The sequence below is a fragment of the Chanos chanos genome, chromosome 8, assembly GCF_902362185.1.
Source record: "Chanos chanos chromosome 8, fChaCha1.1, whole genome shotgun sequence".
In the NCBI taxonomy this organism is placed as follows: Eukaryota; Metazoa; Chordata; class Actinopteri; order Gonorynchiformes; family Chanidae; genus Chanos; species Chanos chanos.
The window spans coordinates 5528368-5546316 of NC_044502.1; the positions used below are offsets into that span (position 1 = coordinate 5528368).

General features: G+C 41.1%; 3 protein-coding genes across 3 annotated transcripts; 1 reads left to right on the top strand and 2 right to left on the bottom strand.

The window, feature by feature from the left end:
- Window positions 1-106: 106 nt before the first annotated feature.
- Window positions 107-3998, bottom strand: catip (ciliogenesis associated TTC17 interacting protein). Its single transcript, XM_030781811.1, has 9 exons — window positions 3917-3998; window positions 3145-3330; window positions 2941-2996; window positions 2626-2712; window positions 2114-2281; window positions 1379-1503; window positions 1088-1164; window positions 892-977; window positions 107-331 (listed from the first exon to the last, which is right to left on the bottom strand). The coding sequence occupies exons 1-9, from the start codon at window positions 3996-3998 to the stop codon at window positions 107-109; spliced, it is 1092 nt and encodes a 363-aa protein (XP_030637671.1).
- Window positions 3999-4658: 660 nt separating this feature from the next.
- On the bottom strand, window positions 4659-8847 carry pnkd (PNKD metallo-beta-lactamase domain containing). Its single transcript, XM_030782511.1, has 9 exons — window positions 8687-8847; window positions 8198-8313; window positions 7984-8096; window positions 7350-7408; window positions 6897-6989; window positions 6303-6469; window positions 6097-6183; window positions 5600-5715; window positions 4659-5234 (listed from the first exon to the last, which is right to left on the bottom strand). Exons 1-9 carry the CDS (start codon window positions 8845-8847, stop codon window positions 5061-5063), a joined length of 1086 nt encoding a protein of 361 aa, XP_030638371.1. The 3' UTR covers window positions 4659-5060.
- A 51-nt stretch (window positions 8848-8898) lies between these two features.
- Window positions 8899-17949, top strand: tmbim1a (transmembrane BAX inhibitor motif containing 1a). The gene is made up of 12 exons (XM_030781860.1): window positions 8899-8910; window positions 12960-13273; window positions 13847-13917; window positions 14152-14216; window positions 14513-14566; window positions 15032-15082; window positions 15376-15415; window positions 15679-15716; window positions 16325-16412; window positions 16542-16637; window positions 16799-16852; window positions 16991-17949. The coding sequence occupies exons 2-12, from the start codon at window positions 12976-12978 to the stop codon at window positions 17138-17140; spliced, it is 1005 nt and encodes a 334-aa protein (XP_030637720.1). The 5' UTR covers window positions 8899-8910; window positions 12960-12975; the 3' UTR covers window positions 17141-17949.

The window sequence follows — 17949 nt, forward strand, 5'->3', positions numbered from 1 at the left end:
GGTCTACAAACGTAAAATAATTTTACCAACACAACTTTAATACTAAAAGAGCAAACTTTATTAACATGTCCAGTCTACAGTCTTTACACTGAATTAAAACACAGGGTCAAGGCTTGTCAATCTCCTGTCTCTCGGGCAACCTGAGCGTTCGGGCGCTATGAAAGGCGCCACCTGGTGGCTGCCGGGATGAAAAAGGAGCAAAGTAATCTTGTGCGAAGGAGAAGACATCGTGGGGTTTTCTCAGCAAGAGGAACTGCAAGAAGTCAGCCAGCAGAGCTTTCAGCTCCGGATGGTGTTTGACATACGAGGAGTGGTCAGCCTTCAATTCCTCCTGTAACATAGACAATGTAGGAGAGAGAGAGAGAGAGAGAGAGAGAGAGAGAGAGAGAGAGAGAGAGAGAGAAATTTCAGGAAGAAGAGGACACAATTACAGTATCCCATTCGCTTCATAATGCTATTAAAAACAAAAATATGAATATTCACACTCAGGGGTTTCTGACTGGCTGTGACTGTGCGTTCTAATTTTTTCTTTTTAGAATACAGGACCCCTTTTATTCATTAAGAATGATTAGCCGGTAGAAAAGAACAGTTTGTTTCTTTAAATTCTCTGAATGTGGAAAATAGCCTATCACTGTTTTTTTCAGCCACCTCAGCTTTCAGAAGCATATATCTCTACATGAATTTTCGAACAATATGTTTGGTCAAAGGTCTGAATGAAACCAGAATACTTCATATAATGCAGATATAAAGGTTGCAGGTATCACTGGTGACGTTCCTCCTCTCTGACAAGCTTAATTTTTAAACTGTGACTGTGTTCTCTTCTTGACAAACTTATAAGAGAACAGAATATACAAATGTCTGCAGAGTATTTACATAAAAAAAACCCATCACCTTTCTCTCAAGAAACTTTATGTACAGTTCCATGTCCTCTTCCCACACCAGGGGCCTCTTCTCAAAAACAGGTTTGAGGTCTTCTTCTTCTGAAAAGGTCATATTTCAATTTTGGTGAGTTTGGTGAGTAACTCCTCTACTGTCGATTAACAGTAGAAAAAAAGAGTTAGACATCATATGTTAGCAGTCAACAAACCTTGACTACTGTGGACTGGAAGCTGCAAAAGCTTCATTCTGGCGGGAGAGCCCACCTGTACTCGACTCGCTAAATGTCTAGGTGGGTTGGACATGTTTAGTGAAGAGATGAAACATTTTAAAACATTTTCTTTTTTTTTTATCATGTTTTCTATAGACAAACACATTTTCTGTGGGGGGGAAAAAAAAAACATCTGATAATCTTTTAGAATATCTCTTGAAAATGCCGGAGAGACATTGGGTAAGAGACCTATACGAAACATGTCATATCTAAGCCAAAAAGGAGCGTCACCCGTCAAACAGAAAGTAACACTGCCAGGTGGCTAGGTCGTCCTCTTTTGTGGAAATGGTCCTTTCGATCCCAAACACGTCCACCACTTCTGTCTCCACCATTTGCTTCTTCTGGCCCAGGTCCCTCTGGTCCAAACATAAAAAACACAACATGATCCGTTTTTGTTAAAAATGCCTTACGTTCCTCCCGTCACCTTCCATCATCTCAAAACCAGGTGGCTTGGCCGGTTTTCCCTGGAGACGGCTGCGTGCATAGCTCAGAGTTTCAAGCTTTAAGGGTGACGGTTAAAGTTTGGCAGTTGAAACACAGCAAGACTTCCAGGCTAAGCTGGCCACCCCTGATAAGACTTATTGTGGCTTAAAGCTTAAGCAAGACAGTGTCACCTCAGGCTAACGCTCCCTCCGACATTTATGAAGCCAGTCACTGCATTTTCCTTTTTTTTTGTTTTTTTTCCCCTAAAACCGGCTTGGTACTGCGAAGAGACAGGACACACTTTGGGCGTTTGCCCCTTCTTTACCCTGACTCTATCCACGGATATAGATATAGACTCCTGATTGACAGGGATGGATGTGACGTCAGAGGGAGCAACTGATCACGGCCCGTACACCTGTCCTAGGGGGAGAACAGCCAAACCTGAGCTCTTACGCTCCTGATGTATCGTTTACGGGACCCCCCCCCCCCCAGACGTGGTCTTATGCTGAAGCACTGCATCAGTTCAAACGCTCAAGCACTCACGTATGTGGACAGGGAGACCCGAGTCTCCGTGTTGAATGACAGAAAGGTCATGTTTTCTGGAACTTTCTTCCTGCGCGCCAGGACACGCAGTATCAGGAGGTTCGAGGCCTCGGACACAAAGCCCTGCAGAGAGTCCAGAGGAAAGGAGAAAGCCCGCTTCTTTACCTCCTGCAGAGGAAGCGAAAGCTGAGTCAACGCGTTTAGAAAAAAACAGCTTTTTCAGTTCCTGACCTCAGCATGATTAATTGAAGTAGAGACATGATAAACGTGGTCTGTTAATATCTCGGCCAATTCTCCTTTGGGAAAGAGGTCTATGGAACTCAGTATAACTTCTTGGCAAAACAGAAGTAAATAAATGAATAATAACAAAGTGTACAAACAAGTTCCGCATGGTTGTAAGACATTTACAACCTTAGACGTTCAGACTGCCCTGTGGTTTTTAACCACAGTGCAAACTTCAAAAACTGAAGAAAAGTTGTGAGAAGTATTGGGAGTATGGCGACCTGTCTCACCTCTCTCTCACAAATAACTTTTTTCACAATCAGCCGTCCATCCTGCCGAACCATATGCACCTTTCTGTCCAGTGTGTAGTCCTTCAGCTGAACCATTCACGCCAATGAAAACAAAAGAAAACACAACAAAAGAAAACAAAACACAATGTGAGATACAAGAAACATACATGTATAGGCTAAATACTATTTTTGAAGGCTCGTACGGCCGAGGGACACACAGAATAGCTCGTGACTACGTGTAGCTGGCACATGCATCTGTCGTGATAACGGATATCTATTCATAAGGCTTCGTTACTGGCGCGAGGAAGAAAATACCTTCAGGTATTCATGGTGATTATGTTCTAACGTCTCGAGGCCGCAGGTCAAGTACGCTGCGCATGTTAGGGAACAAAAACAGGTGTATTAAGAAAAACTTAACAACGATCACGTAAACGCAAATCGTGTCCCTATACGAAAACTGAGCTGATTACAGCCGCTCCATCCAAGCAAGGCGTTGTGATAAGCTGCCCTCTGACTCACCCATAATTGAAGTTCCGCAGGGGTTGTTATCGATGGCTCCGTGACTTTTAGCGTGGACCAGGTAGCAGGGTTTGCCGTTGTAGCCGGCTGCCTGCACACTGACACGGAACTCCCCAAGTTCCCGGCCCATGTCGGACTCAGTCACCAAAGAGTCCGTAAACAGGCACTCCTGCAGTTCTCTGGGCTCTACGCAGACGCAGAGAGAGGGTCACATTTGAGAAATCACACCAAAAATTCTAAACAAAAAAGAGCGCGACAGGAGGTGGGGGGTGAAGTACCGCTGTGGTATGTGTTTGTTTGTTTGTTTGTTTTGTTTATGTGCATACTCTGTAGTTTTAATTATACTAAAATGCTGTCTGAAGCGAAATGTTTTAATGCATGTATGGTAGGATTCCTGTCGAAAATAATGATCATGTAGTTTTATTTTAAGGTCACAGCTGATATCTTTCTGTTCAGACGTGCATATTGAAAACACTGTCATCTTAAGACCTCTTGGAAGTGCGAAATGCCCATTTTCGTTAAGAATAAAAACACCAACAGCGTTTGCAACGGCAGCAAGCGAACAAAGGCTTGGAGGTTTTTAAATGCCATCAGCAGATGTTAACTGACCCCCAAAATAGCATCTGATAAATTATATACATATATATAATATATATATATAATATATATATATCACCTCGAATGAAATATGGTTTTTAGGCTGTGAATTTTCCAGGTACTCCAAGAAAGTATCGATATTTGCAACAGGGCTTGAGGTTGCTGAAATGCTTACCAATACTCGAAAGAAACTCGACAGCCTCTGTAGACGCTTTTAATTCTACTTTCTCTTCTTGCACTGCCTCCTCCCCATCCATCTCTTGATTTCGATAATGAAAACAATATGAACAAAGTTTCAGTTTAGAAAGGCAAAGAAGAAGACGTAAGAAAACTGCTCAGTGACAAAACCCTTTTAAGTTAATTAGGCTGCAAAGCGTACAGAAGCAATTTCGAATGTCTTATCCTCACTTGCTGATAGCTATCTTACCTATACAGCTATGCTAATTTCCCCACCAGCGTTTGAATCTGTGGACTACGAACCGATTGTCCCGTAAATGGCCGACGCCGTGTTACGACATAATGTATAAAATTACATTCGTAGGACTAAAAGTGACCGAAGACATTGCGAAATACAGAAAGAACAGCTTGCGTTAAATATTCATATTCCGCTCATTCGTTTCATTTCGTAAGACCGTCAACATTTCAGGTTGCCCTAGCAACGCTCTGCAATGTACCGTACATCTTGTGTAGACGCGCAACAAGAATGTGACATTAGAAGCCCACCATCTAATGTTACATCTTAATTTACGCCCAGCCTCAATAAACCATACACTTCATCTTATATCTCATCTTGGTAACTTAACTGTTTTGGAGTTTATAAATTAGAACCTCGGTTTAAAACGCAAAACGAAACAAAGACACAGTGATGTTAAAGAAGAAAATTTATTATTGACAAAAAAAAAGTCAGCGTATAAATATTTGTGCTTTCAGTACCAACCTTACTGAAAAGTTAATCAGTGTATGACACTCCATCCTAGTAATGAATGGATAAAGGAATGAAAAGTGTTTAGTCTAGTGTCACTGGTCAAGGTCTCAGGGTGGTCTCAAACTAAACTTCACATTAGTATGTCCTCTGGATTATGCAAAAAAATTTCTCCAAGAGGCCTCCTGGTCCTTGATACCATAAAACACCAACCTTACAATATCAAAATCCATAGGTGCTGTCACAGTTTGCATAAAAAGTCCATATTCACATTTTTTGCCATTAGTTTGCACACACCCTAACGCAAACCACTGGGAATTCGCTGTTTGTTAAGAGGGGAAAGGCTTTAGTGGCGATGTCTCCCCCCCCCCGAACCTTCACTTGCCAACGGATCGAATTATCGGCCCTTATAAATGTCCTTGCGTTTCCGCAGCGCCTCTAAAACCCGGGCCCGGTAAGCGGTCCAGTCCTCATCCTGGCTCTGCTGGAGGCCCAGTGCCCGGTGAAGCTCCTGGGCATGGCTCCGCAAAAACGGGTTGTACTGCTTCTCCTCACCCAGTGTGGACGGGCTCTAAGAGGTGAACACGGCAAAAAAAAAAAAAAAGAATATTACTACTGAAATACAACAGGAGGATTCCCAGTAAAGAAAAAGGCATGGCTCATTCAGCTGACAGACTTCTATAGCAAACAAACAAACAAACAAACAAACAAAAAAAAGGGAATGGCCATTTCATGATGAAAATCAAGACTGTGTAACACTTCGCAGAGTTTATGGCATCCTGAAAAATTAGCACCAAGAATAATACCTAATACTAAAACAGATGGAGGTCCAATGCTAGCACAATAACTTGACGGTCACCAAGATAATATAGATAACACAGAACATAGACTTTTCACAGGCAGCAGGCCCAGACAGGCATCATTCTGGCACCTCACCGTACACAGTCTTTGATCTCTCTGCTGTAAGACCCACTGCAGCTTCTGCTCCCGCGCCACGTTACCAGGCTCCACCTCCACGGCAAACATCAGGTTATCTTCTGCGTATTCATGACCTGCATACAAAAGGGAAAAACTGTTAAGTCTGTTACCCCTAAATCTGTTCATGTGTGTGGAAATAACAGATAATTGTTCCTGTTACATCACCTTCAAACATTAAGTGAAGGCAACTAATTGTAAAAACGTTGAGTAAACGTAGGTGATGTCTGAAAGGGTCTGTATCCTTTACATAATGCTGTGTATGAAGTAACATATTTACATATTGTGTTGGCAAAACTGTTTTTTTTTTTTTTTTTTTCATTTTTAATGTGCAGGGGGGAAAAAAAAGTTTGGTGAACTCCAGAACAACGGATGGGGGAAGTGAAACGCTGCTCTGTGTTCAGTGTCCCTTTTAAATGAGTCACAACCAATCTAAAGAAACTAAGGTCGTGATCTACCAGGCCACAGCAGAGTGTCATCATTCAGAGAACCCACAGTGTCCAGGGAAGAGAGCATTGTCGTGGCGCTCCCTTCAAACATTCTGCCTAGTGATTAGAAAAAAAAAAAACTTTATTAGAAACATATACGATAACCACACGCTGTACGTCCGGGAATTTCTGCTGCGTTGGCCAATTTTCCAAAGGAATGAGACAGGGTCTCTTACCGCAGCCGCAGAGGAACACCAGGTCCCCGGAGAACAGGCTGCTGGGGCTTCCGAACGGCTGTCCGTCCAGGAGGTAGATCATGTGACCGACCGTGTGCCCGGGGGTGTAGAACGCTCTGAAGTGCAGCCGTGTGCCGACGTTTATGGTGTCTTTATCCGAGACGGGGCTGAAGAACCCAGACACGCGGCAAAAGGGTCAGAGACGGCGATTATGCGACGCTTAGCCCAAACTCCCGCCAGTCTTTAAAGGCAACATTTCGTACGCGCTGGCGGACTAACACAGAGACGCGGCTCGTAAGAGTGTTCTTGTTGTTAAACAGACCAAGCGCAGGGATGAGACTGGCAGGGTTTTCACATAACAGGTTGCAATTTATGTAACAGCTGACATTTTTACGCATCTCATGTCCAGTAAGGTCTAAACTCAAAACCACTCAATGGACGTTCAGGCATAGTTACAATAAGAATTTGTCTGGGACTTATGTAAGATACAAAAAAAGAACCAAAATGTTGTTTTACTGATCATTTCTTTCTTAAGGCAACAACGTTTGCAATTTAGCCATCTCTTTAGCCAATGCTGATATGCCCTAGACTCACCGGGTCAGTCCAGGAATGTTATCAATGGCGTTCCCATATATCTGACAGGAGCTGTAGACTCTCCTAAGGGCCTGATTGCCCCCACTGTGGTCCCTGCCAAGAATAATAACAGACTTTTAACACATCCTGTATATTTAAACAGAAGAGTCCTGGCGATAAAAAGGCATCCAGAGCCAGTCAAGTACAATGTAATCTGTCAAGCTGTGAAGAGATCAGTGCCTTGTGCCTTCTGCCCTGGGCCCTCTTCAAGGAAAATCACATGGAATTTTAGGCATGAAATTCAACGTATGACGTCCACAAATACTAGTTCTGTTGTACTGTCCTGAAATCATCAGTCCTCTGCTTTCTAAGTAATTCTGGTTGTGCAAACTTTGCAAAATCTTAACTGAATACAGATCCATGGCTAGAGGTAAAATGTCTAAGGTCTCAACCTACTGTAACCTCAGTCCTCACCAGTGTTTGTGTGTGCATAGAATGGCTTCCAATGTCACCCCTTCCTCTTCCAGGCATGCCTGCATAAAGAAATGGGTTGCATATTTAAAAAAATTTAGATCGAAATCCCATCACTGAATACGTTCATGCTAACATACCTCATTATGAACACACACATGCTACATTTTGTCTTGACTGGACACGGTCTTTCTCTGTTAACAAACTGGTCTTTACCAACAGCAAAGGGACAACTTAACAACAAACAAAGAAACAAAAACAACAACTCAATTTCACTAGTTCAAAAACCAAGAACAATAAAAAAAAAATGTTGGACCACAGTCGTAAAATACAGATTCAGTACGGTTCAAATGACAGCGTGCAAACGCTAAATGATCTTGACAAATTACAGAGGGGATTCTCTGTTTCAGATTTATGGAGACGGATTTCACCGCTTTATCGCAGCTTTCCAAGAACACTGACTGTATGAATATTACACTGGATTCAACTGCTATGGTAAACCAGAGAGGAAGCCGGGGTATTTTTCTCCAAACCACATGCGGTGGGGAATGCTTTATATTATTACAACGGCATTCCAGAATAAAATAATGGCCATGTGCTGAGCGAACGGACTGCGTTCTGACAACAGAACACCTACTTGGACAGCTTGTGGGTCCGCTGGATCCACCACAACCGCAAGGTTTGATGCTGTGTCAATAACTACGTAACTGTAGTTGTCCGAGAGAATAGGCACTGGAATTATTTTGATTCCTAGAAGCCAAAAAAGGGGGATAAAAAACCACATTAGCACATCAAATAAGAGTAATTATAACATTCCCACTTTTCCCCCTGCTCAAACATATGTAACGCACCGTTGAGTGACGTAGACTGAGTTTTGGAGTGGCCAGTGGGATATCGTTCGCGAGCTTTTCTCATTTGACGTTTGTGGAACATGTAACCAAGTTTGGTCCGTGTATACAGCGCATATCTGCAAATTTAAAAGTCATGTTCAGAAACAACAGATCTTTTCGAATTCAAAAATAACACCACTGGCACTATCAAGGAGGGGTTGATTTATTAAACAATGTTGCAACGATGGAAGTTTTCCAACAGGCCTATTGCTTATGTGCCATCCAACCAGAGTGTTTACCATTTGTCAAAAACGCTCGTTTGAAGTAATGCCAAATATCACATATATTAGTTACGTAGATCCACACGGTACGATGAGAGTAAAAAGTTTTCCCTAGGCCTTGAATGGATGCAAAACGCATTCCACTAGCTTTTCAGAGAAACATCCTCGAAAGCACACATAAGTATCAAATCAATGGACGTACGACAAGAGTCGCTGAGTCAATACTTACGCTATCTTAAATAGCGATTTCTCTGTCCGAGCCATCAATCTCATAAACAAACCACTGATCAATGCACTTTTCCTGGGGTCCCTGCAAAGACGGTAAATGTAGAAACCCCCACTGATGATAACAACACCAAGGAAATACAGCGTCCAGTCCGGAAACGCCATTATGGTAGGCGTGTTTTCGCATGACGTGATGTAAAGGTAACTATGTAAGCCGAGGACCTAAAAGTACGAAAACCAAGTAAAGTATACAGGTTTTATAATGTTGTTGTTTGAGCAGTCTGGCAGTCAATTATTCAAAAATATTTCTTTGAAAATAGAATTTCTCCATCAGTCAAGTAAATAGTCGATTCTTACTGCAGGAATGAGGAGTCCACTATGACACGAGACAATACTTGTTTATCGCGCCCTCTAGTGGTATGTTCGAAGAGATAACCTGTAGTTTACATGGAGATAGTCTGTACCTTTTGCACAATACGTAAGAGTAGCAAAGAAATTAGTGAGAATTGTAGGGTGTGCCTGGTATGTGGTTCTCGGTAGGAACAGTAGGATCAAACATCAGTTTTACTGTATAATTTTGGACGAACTTATTATATTATATTTTTGGACCTATCAGAGTAAACTGACTTATTCCCAAACTAGCATTTTGTCAATAGACGTATCACCATTAATTTAAAGACGCCTCATTACAGAGTCTCTGAATTTGAAAGTTTAGACCAATGATTAGGAACTCCCTCGACCCCACCTACTGGCTTCAAGGCTGAAACCCAACAAAAGTCCTAAGTAACTTTTTCTGGGCGGAGGTCAACATTAGGATACGAGCTCCGTATCATATATTTACTTATTTAACTTACATTGTACATTTGAACCTTCGCACTTTTCGGCTGAGTGTGCTTTTCTCAGATAAAAGAAAAAAACTTGTGCGGATCCTAACTCTCTCTCACGCGGTAAGTAAGCAAGAACATGTTTAATCAATTATGACAGGTCGCTTTCGAAAATGTTCTCCAGATTCGCTCTCAAATTACAGTCTAAACAGTATTTGGAATATTCGTCACGAATATACCTTTATCTCCGGTTTTTTCTTGTATGTAATTATGATATATTTCTCGCTATCGATGATAATGGTTAGTTAGGGTTGGTTATGGAATGCGTAGAAACTCACGACATGAGCACATGACAGTGTGGCAGGAAGAGAAAACAACGTTAAAAATGGTTTTATTGCCGGGTAAAATATAAAACAGATGGTCTATACAGTCAGACGGACAAACTCTGATGTTCAAGGTTTTCTGATTTCCTAAGGCTGCAGTGTATTCACTGGCCTAATCAAAGAATCCATCCATATACGCTTCATTTCATTGCATTAGCCTACATTGGAGTATTTATCAGTTATCCTCTACGGACACGTAACAGAACAACTCATATAAGGGCTAACGTGATGTTTTAATAGTCAAATGTGTGAAGTGAAGTGGTGGAGAAATACCTAATGTGTGCGCTGAGAAGTGTGTGTCAGTCCTGTCCTGACAGACTTAAGAATTTCACCCGTTTTTGGGGGGAGGGAGGTTTTGGGAAGGGGCGGGGGGTCATATCAGATTATATCAGCGACCTCAAATGTGGTTGTCATCTTTCATTTCCTGATTAAAGATTACAGTCTGTCCAACAATGTACAAAAACTCTAGTGTGCTTTGGGGTCAATGGACTGATTTTGATAAACGTAAGACTCAAGTAAGACCATATGGCTGTAACATGTAGCATAATGTCCTACGTCTCAGAGCTGAGATGTGGTCGTTGTTTACAAGGGTCGATGTTGTAACAGTAGTTTAATGTTCGTGATGTTGATAACGCTGTTTTTATTTAATCTTTACTTGACTTATTAGTCACATTGAGGTTGAAGGTTACTGTTCTTAGCCAGTTTCTGCATAAACTGCCTAAACCTCCAGCCAAGACGTACCCAAAGATATATATATATAGAGAGAGAGAGATAAAGATGAATCCGCGGTTAAACCGGAATCCTACAATGCGCACAAATACACAGTGGACTGCATCACTGGGTGTGAAAAGTTTCTCATGACGCAATAGCCCTCATGCTACAAATGCCTAGGCGGCCCTCTTGCACTTTAGCAAATTCAGTGTTTCCGTCCATCACAGTGAGTTAACTTTTGTGTAGACAGTGCGTGGGCTACAGCCACTGTGGGATGCAACGTTATGATGGGAAATGGTGATAAGGAAAGGGATGGCGGTACGCTAGTTCTCTATTCACCTTGCGTAGATCGCTCCACTGTCGCGGCTGACAGTAGTAAACAACATTAGCTTTCCCTTCCATTAAAAGCAAGATATCCCCTCTCTAATTTCTAGTGTTGTGATGTGCTGACGTAAACGAGAATTAGGGCGGTTGACGCTGAAATGTGACATTTATGAAATATAAATGTGAATGTGAATAAAATTTAGATGATTTGGTATCAGGAATATGTTTCTTCGCTTATTCAAGGCTAAATCAAAGGCTGTCCGAAAGCAGAATAAGGACAGAAAAAAATGTGTGTTCTTCGAGGTTGTATTTTTTTTTTTATTGTTGCCTAGCAGCAAGCATGAGATAATAGATTTTCTTTTCTTTTCTTTTAAAGAGCAAGCTGTCATTTTCGAGAACATCTCGTGTAGAGTTTCTGGACTAGATGAAAATTAGAATCTTTGGCGTGTAAATTTCAAGTTATGGACAGTTACATCACGTCTTTGCTGACGATGCTACAAAGTAAGGCTTTGATTTTTCTTGTAGCCTTTTGATTTCAGTTCACTAGAGCGTACACAATGTGTCTCTGTGTATTGTTTGTTAGCCGCTGACATAATAACAATTATTTTGGCAGGTGTTGTGTCAGTCTTTTCCTTAGGTTATTTAGTGACATTCTGTAGAGGAACGAGCGCTTTTTGTGGTTGACCCAAAACTAGCTTTTGGAGCGGCGCAGGAGTAGAGAGACACATGGAAGTGTTTTATGTGTTAAGCTGATCCTCCCTCAGAGGGCCGACAAGTCCCCAGGGCAGATTCTGTTCACTTGAAAGTGAATTTTTTCAACAACGAGTTTTTTTTCAGGTGGTTCTGAGGGCCAACATCTCAGACGTCACACGAGAGGACTTATATGGCTTGTAACAGCCCTGCTAAAGTACAGCGGAAGCTTTGACCTGACATGTCCACTATTAGTCCACTTAACCGTTTGTTTGTTTGTTTTTCATTTCAAGTTCCAATGAACTTAGATTGTCTAACCCTTAACACGTAGCTTACTAGGCTATATGCTTATGGTCTTTGTACACAGGGAGGCGGAGCTAACATAGGTTAGGTTGTTAGCGGTTTACCCAGGAAATGTCAGCCGCTAACAAAAGAGTCTACTTTAGAGCCCCGCAGTGCTAAAGCCCTGTTGCTAATGATCCAAACACGAATAACCTCAGTGTTGCAGATATACATCTCTGTCTCTCTCTCTCTCTCTTTCTCTCTCTGTGTACACACACACATACCCACACACTAATGGGTCTCTCTTTCTAAACTGTAGTGGAATGTATCTATGTATCCTTATTGTACTATCTATAGTACCATCCATAACTGAAGTACTGTGTGTGAAAAATTTCCCTGGGAAAAGGCTGTGACTTCTAAGGAGAATGAGGGAGAACATTTTTGGTATCTCTTCTCTTGAAGATACTACACATGGGACAAGTTTGAATGAAATGAATAAACTGTGCATTCATTAGCCTGTGATAATTGTACTTATAATTGTAAATATAATCAAGATGTCAGATGTGGTATAGAATCTTCCAGACTTTATATCATCACACCATGCTTTTTTTTTGTGTGTGTGTTTTGTTTTGGTTTGTTTTTTAACAAGAACACAAACAGTGACTTGAATTACAACCAAAACTGCTTTTGTAACCTATGTACAATGTTGTCTCAAGTTAATCTAGCCTTTCACAGCTTGAATGGGTGCTATAACATTAACTGTAAGAAGGTAAAACAATGGCGTGTTACAGCTGGTTTTGGACTGAATGTTGACTCAAGATATGAACATTTCACCGTGAGACACAAAGAGAAAACATTGCTGAAAATGGGCTTTACCCAGGATAGTATGGAAACCGTTCATCCATAGATCTTCTTGACGTTATCGTTATAGCATGAGGCTTTTCTTATTCTGTTGTTTTTGTTTGTTTGTTTTAAACAAGGACGATAACATTTAAAAGAGCCTAAATACAGGCTATCTAACACTAGACTTAAATCTCTGGGTTTTTCGTCTACCGTCACACAGGAGTCTCGGAGAAAGCATGTCCAGGTCAGATTTTCCGCCCGGTTACGATGACTCGCGGGCCCCGCTCTATGGCTCCGGGGGGCACCCCGCCAACCCCCCTCCATCCTATGGCTTTCCCCCTTACGGAGGCCAGCCCCAACCCCAGCCACCTGGTTACTATGGTCCCCCCCAGCCAGGTTACCCTGGACAGCCTGGAGGATACCCCGGACAGCCTGGAGGTTACCCCGGACAGCCTGGAGGATACCCCCCACCAGCCATGCCACCCATGCCACCCATAATTCCTCCAACCATACCTGTCTCTCACAACGATTCAGGTAAGACTTATCCAGCGATTCACACCACTGCAAGAGACCCCCAAGGAGATGAGAACACTTGTATTTAACATAATATTTTGGTACAGTGTGTTTTAAAATGGAGTGCAGAGATGAAATTGGTAATGGTATAACTCTCTCTGTGCCATAGATTTTCTTCTCTGTGGCTGGTACTACCTAGCACTTCATTGTGATACTTAGCACTTGATAGTTTATATTATGGAGGCTTTTGACCCACTTGTAGTCCACTCTCTCGTTTTCTGTTAACTTTCTTGCATGTGACTCTGGCCTGATACTGAACTTAGCAATGACACTTATGCAACAGTCAGGTTCTTAATGGCTATTTGCTTGGTTTTGTGCTCGGCCTGTCTTGGAAGTCATTTTGGATAAAAGGCTCTGCTAAAAGAATAAAAGTAAATGTACACCAGACCTCAGCTGATGTCATCAGTGTACATGAGACAGTGGTTTAAAGGCTTATGTGCACAGTGGTTATTCATCCCAGTGCTAATAATCCTGCTCCTTCTGAACGGGCAAGGTGTAAGAATCTCCCTGAGGACTTTATGTTTTGTGTCACAGGTGATGGTGAGGGTTTCGCTGCGGAGAGCGGCTGGGACAGCATGAGCGTTCGACAGGCGTTCATCCGTAAAGTAAGACGGCGACGCCGTTTACTTCACTTTCAGCACCGTTTTTGAACAACCCTTACTCGTGCTTGTCAAATAAACCCGGAAGTATAGTGAGCCGAATCCACTCTGAGTTTGTGATGGGATTGGACACCTCAAAAAGACTTCTGATGTGTGTTTCTGCCGAATGTTTATTTATTTGTTTGTTTGTTTGTTTGTTTGTTTGTTTTTCTTTCTTTTTTTTTTTTTAACTTTGATCAGGTTTACATGATTCTGGCCTCTCAACTTCTTGTCACCTTTGGCATTGTAGCTGTTTTCACATTTGTGTGAGTATCTCTGTGTGTGTGTGTGTGTGTGTGTGTGTGTGTGTGTGTGTGTGTGTGTGTGTATGTGTTAGGGTGGGTGGTAGGAGTTTGTGTCTGTTGTGTGAAGCAGATTAGTTACGGGCAGTTTTAACCCACACCCTCTAATGATTACTGGTTTCACTGTAGTACACAGCTTTTACTGCAATGTGTGAGAAAAAAAAAGAGGATATGACAGATTCATTAAAAGCGAGAACATTTGGCATATTGTATTAATAGTGAGCTGTGATCAACTAATCAAAACGTCTTCTTCCCTCCAGGGAACCTGTTAAAGAGTTTGTTGCCAAGAATCCAGCCATCTACTGGGCCTCTTAGTAAGAACTTGACTTATGATCAATCACACATACCTTGTACTGTGAAATTTCTGGCGCGATTACACATATTAAGTCACACCCATAGACACATGTATTAAAAAAAATTAGATGTAATTCCTCCTTAAAGTGAACCAAAAGTGAAAAAAAAAAAGAACAAATAAGGTTTGCTCCATATTCACGCTGTCCCTCCGTTTTGACAAATCTATTATTAGTCTAGTGACACTCATGAGTTCTCTCATCCTGTTTACATAGTATCTCCGACCACTTGTCCTATGAAAAAAAAAAAAAAAAAAAAACCCACACAAGCAAACAAAACAAACGCAACTTCCTGAGGTTTCCAGACGCGAGGTCTGACCTTGACTGGAGCTGTCACACATGCGTGAAAAGTCTTGCGAAAATGTGTTGGGTTTCTTATAGCCTCTTGACTGATAACTAAAACATCCGTCCTCTCCCTCTGTTTCACAGTGCCGTGTACTTTGTCACACACATCGTACTTGTCTGCTGCAGCGGCCCAAGGTTAGTTTCACAGGAGTCTCTAAAAGCGGTTCCACAGCTGAATAAAACAGAAGAAAAACAAGAACACACACACACACACACCTATACAGATATATACACAAACACACACACACCCGCCTATACAGATATATACACAAACACACACACACATGCACACAGATATATATTTCCATATACATTTTTTTCCTCATGTATATATTTTTCTCTCTATATATATTTACATGTAAACATATGTATGAGTATAAATAATGTTTGCGCTCTCTAATGCTTGAATGTTTGCTTGGTCTGTTTAGGAGGCGTTACCCATGGAATCTCATTCTGTTGGCCATTTTTGTGAGTTTAGAAACACTGAGTCATTCTGTATAAGTGAACAGTAGAGGGTGTTCTCCAAAACCTGTAATGGAAACAGGATGTTGCCTCTGGAAACTGTGACATGTTTTCACTTTTGCTCTGTGGGGGAAAAAAAAGGCTGGATTTTTTTTGTTTTGTTTTTTTCAAGGGAGAACGAATCAATATCTCTGAGTTGTTGCATGTAACATAATTAAACATGAAGTGACTTAAATGAAACAGTAATTTAAAAATGTTTATTTTAACAGACGTTGGCAATGTCATACATGACTGGTACAATATCCAGGTGAGTCAGTGATACCAATGATTGGTTTAAATCATTAATTAATTAATCGTCAAAGGGTGTTTCTTTTTTTTTGAGGATATCTATAGGGGTAGTCTGTCTTTTGCCACCAGCATGTTTCCCGATTTACCATCTGTATGTCATCTATTTTGAAATATGAAAATGGAGAAGTGGGAAATTTTTGTAGATCTGTAATAAATGTACAGTCAGCATTTCTAACACAGCTTCGCTGCTGACAAATCCCACTTATTACGAGTTAAATTTGACTTAGGGACATTGTGTGGTAGTTTGGTGAGTATGAATCAGCAAGACGGCTTTCTGAGCTCCCACTGGTTGAAAACAAGTTCAAAAGCACAGAACCGGTACTGTTATAGAGATTGAGGGAAGCTGGGCCTTAAAGCCCGACAATTTGTTACAAAACATGTCATTCATGGTGGTGTTTTTCTGCTGAGTGTAACTGCATATAGACCTACTATTTTAAATACGTTTTGTAGCAACGCTATTTCAGTGTCGTTCCAATACCACGATAGCAATGTTGTTTTAAATTTATGTTATGCCACTTCGGGCATAACATTTCCAAAATAACTGCAGTATATGTTTTTTCCCCTTAGTTACTATGATACAAAGGCAGTGTTTCTGGCATTTGGGATTACGTTTGTGGTGTGCCTTGCGGTGAGCGCCTTCAGTTTCCAGACGAAGGTACGGGCCCGCGACTTTTCACATATGACCCCCTGTTCCTTTGTATGTGAGTGTGTGTGTGTGTGTGTGTGTGTGTGTGTGTGAGTGAGTGAGTTAGATTCCAATGATTGTTCAATTGTCTCCCCTCAGGTGGATTTCACCAAGTGCAAGGGTCTGTTCTGTGTCCTCGGCATTGTCATCTTTGTCACCGGAATTATAACCGTCATTGTGCTCTCCTTCAAATACGTGAGTTCCACTCACTACTGAACAATTACACCAGTGCAACTGTAGAAGTGCAGTTAATGACACGCATCACTTTGTTGTACACGGTGAACTACCCGTGTTTAAAAGCTGACTGTGGTTTCGTAATGGCTGTTATTGAAATTTTTTTTTCCCTTTGCGGACAGATTCCATGGCTTCACATGCTGTATGCTGCAATTGGAGCTATTGTGTTCACACTTGTAAGTTTGATCTTCAACGACTGATCGTTTCTCTTTTTTGACATTTAAAACGCTGCACGGGACAATTAAACAGACTTGTTAATACTTGAGTTTTAGATGTGCGCATTTTTGACACTCCCTTTGTTGTTCTGCTTTTAGTTCTTGGCTTACCACACCCAACTCCTTATTGGTAACAAAAAGTATTCCATCAGCCCGGAGGAATACGTGTTCGGAGCGCTGACCATCTACGTCGACATCATCCAGATCTTCCTCTTTATACTGCAACTTATTGGCGCTTCGTCAAAATAAGAGTCCCAAAGACACACGGAAGGAGCTTTTGAATTTGTCGATGTCGTTAAGTTCTTGTATGCCGTGCACTTTGCCTTAATCTTAGTCTTGGTCTTCACACACAAAAAAAGAATATCTACTAAAAATCGTGCTGATGTAAATCATCCGAAACAAAAAAAAAGTCTTGCCTATTTGTGTTAAATTAGTCTGGGTTAAGAGTTCAGTATACTTTTGAAATAAAAGTTAACATATCAAATCAATATCTCAGTTAGACAGATGGAGAACAGGTGTGATTCCATTAGATTGTAAGCTTCTAATGCTTCAGTGTGTTTGGCAGTGGAATGAAGTTGATCTGTGTGAGAACCAAACCGAAAAACCAAAGTTTCTAAGGTCAAATACTCATCATCCAAAACTGGATGCAAGGAGTTATGTGTATCAAAATCAAATCAGTTACTTGCACATATCCTAGTGTTATGCTAGTCATTTTAAGTGGATAATCGTGATTGTATGGTCATGTAATGTCCAAAGATTTATAGATAACAAACAGCTAGAGGTACCCAATAAAGTATGGTTGTGATCTGAAAGAAAAACATATATTTTTTTATACTTACTGTAATTCTTATTCGATAAAGAATTATTACACCTTTGATGCACTATTTTTCTTATGATTAGTACCATATTGTATGGGTTGAAATGTTTGTGTTTTATGATGGGAAATGTTTATTTTTTGGAAAAACAAATTCTTAGAGTAGGTAGTAATGAAACATGATGTCATGATTATGTGCTAAAACTTTACCATATCTATGGCTAAAGACAAATACAGGTTTAGT

Excerpts from the sequence above, each read along its gene's own strand:
- catip (XM_030781811.1), bottom strand. The coding sequence starts at position 3,998 with ATGGATGGGGAGGAGGCAGTGCAAGAAGAGAAAGTAGAATTAAAAGCG. Across the intron at positions 2,713-2,940 it reads ATCACCATGAATACCTGAAG|CTGAAGGACTACACACTGGA; the intron begins GTATTTTCTTCC and ends TGAATGGTTCAG. Across the intron at positions 2,282-2,625 it reads AAGTTATTTGTGAGAGAGAG|GAGGTAAAGAAGCGGGCTTT; the intron begins GTGAGACAGGTC and ends CTTCCTCTGCAG.
- pnkd (XM_030782511.1), bottom strand. The coding sequence starts at position 8,847 with ATGGCGTTTCCGGACTGGACGCTGTATTTCCTTGGTGTTGTTATCATC. Across the intron at positions 6,184-6,302 it reads GGTGTTCCTCTGCGGCTGCG|GCAGAATGTTTGAAGGGAGC; the intron begins GTAAGAGACCCT and ends TCTAATCACTAG. Across the intron at positions 5,716-6,096 it reads TGACACTCTGCTGTGGCCTG|GTCATGAATACGCAGAAGAT; the intron begins GTAGATCACGAC and ends TTTTGTATGCAG.
- tmbim1a (XM_030781860.1), top strand. The coding sequence starts at position 12,976 with ATGTCCAGGTCAGATTTTCCGCCCGGTTACGATGACTCGCGGGCCCCG. Across the intron at positions 13,274-13,846 it reads TGTCTCTCACAACGATTCAG|GTGATGGTGAGGGTTTCGCT; the intron begins GTAAGACTTATC and ends TTTGTGTCACAG. Across the intron at positions 16,413-16,541 it reads CCTTCAGTTTCCAGACGAAG|GTGGATTTCACCAAGTGCAA; the intron begins GTACGGGCCCGC and ends GTCTCCCCTCAG.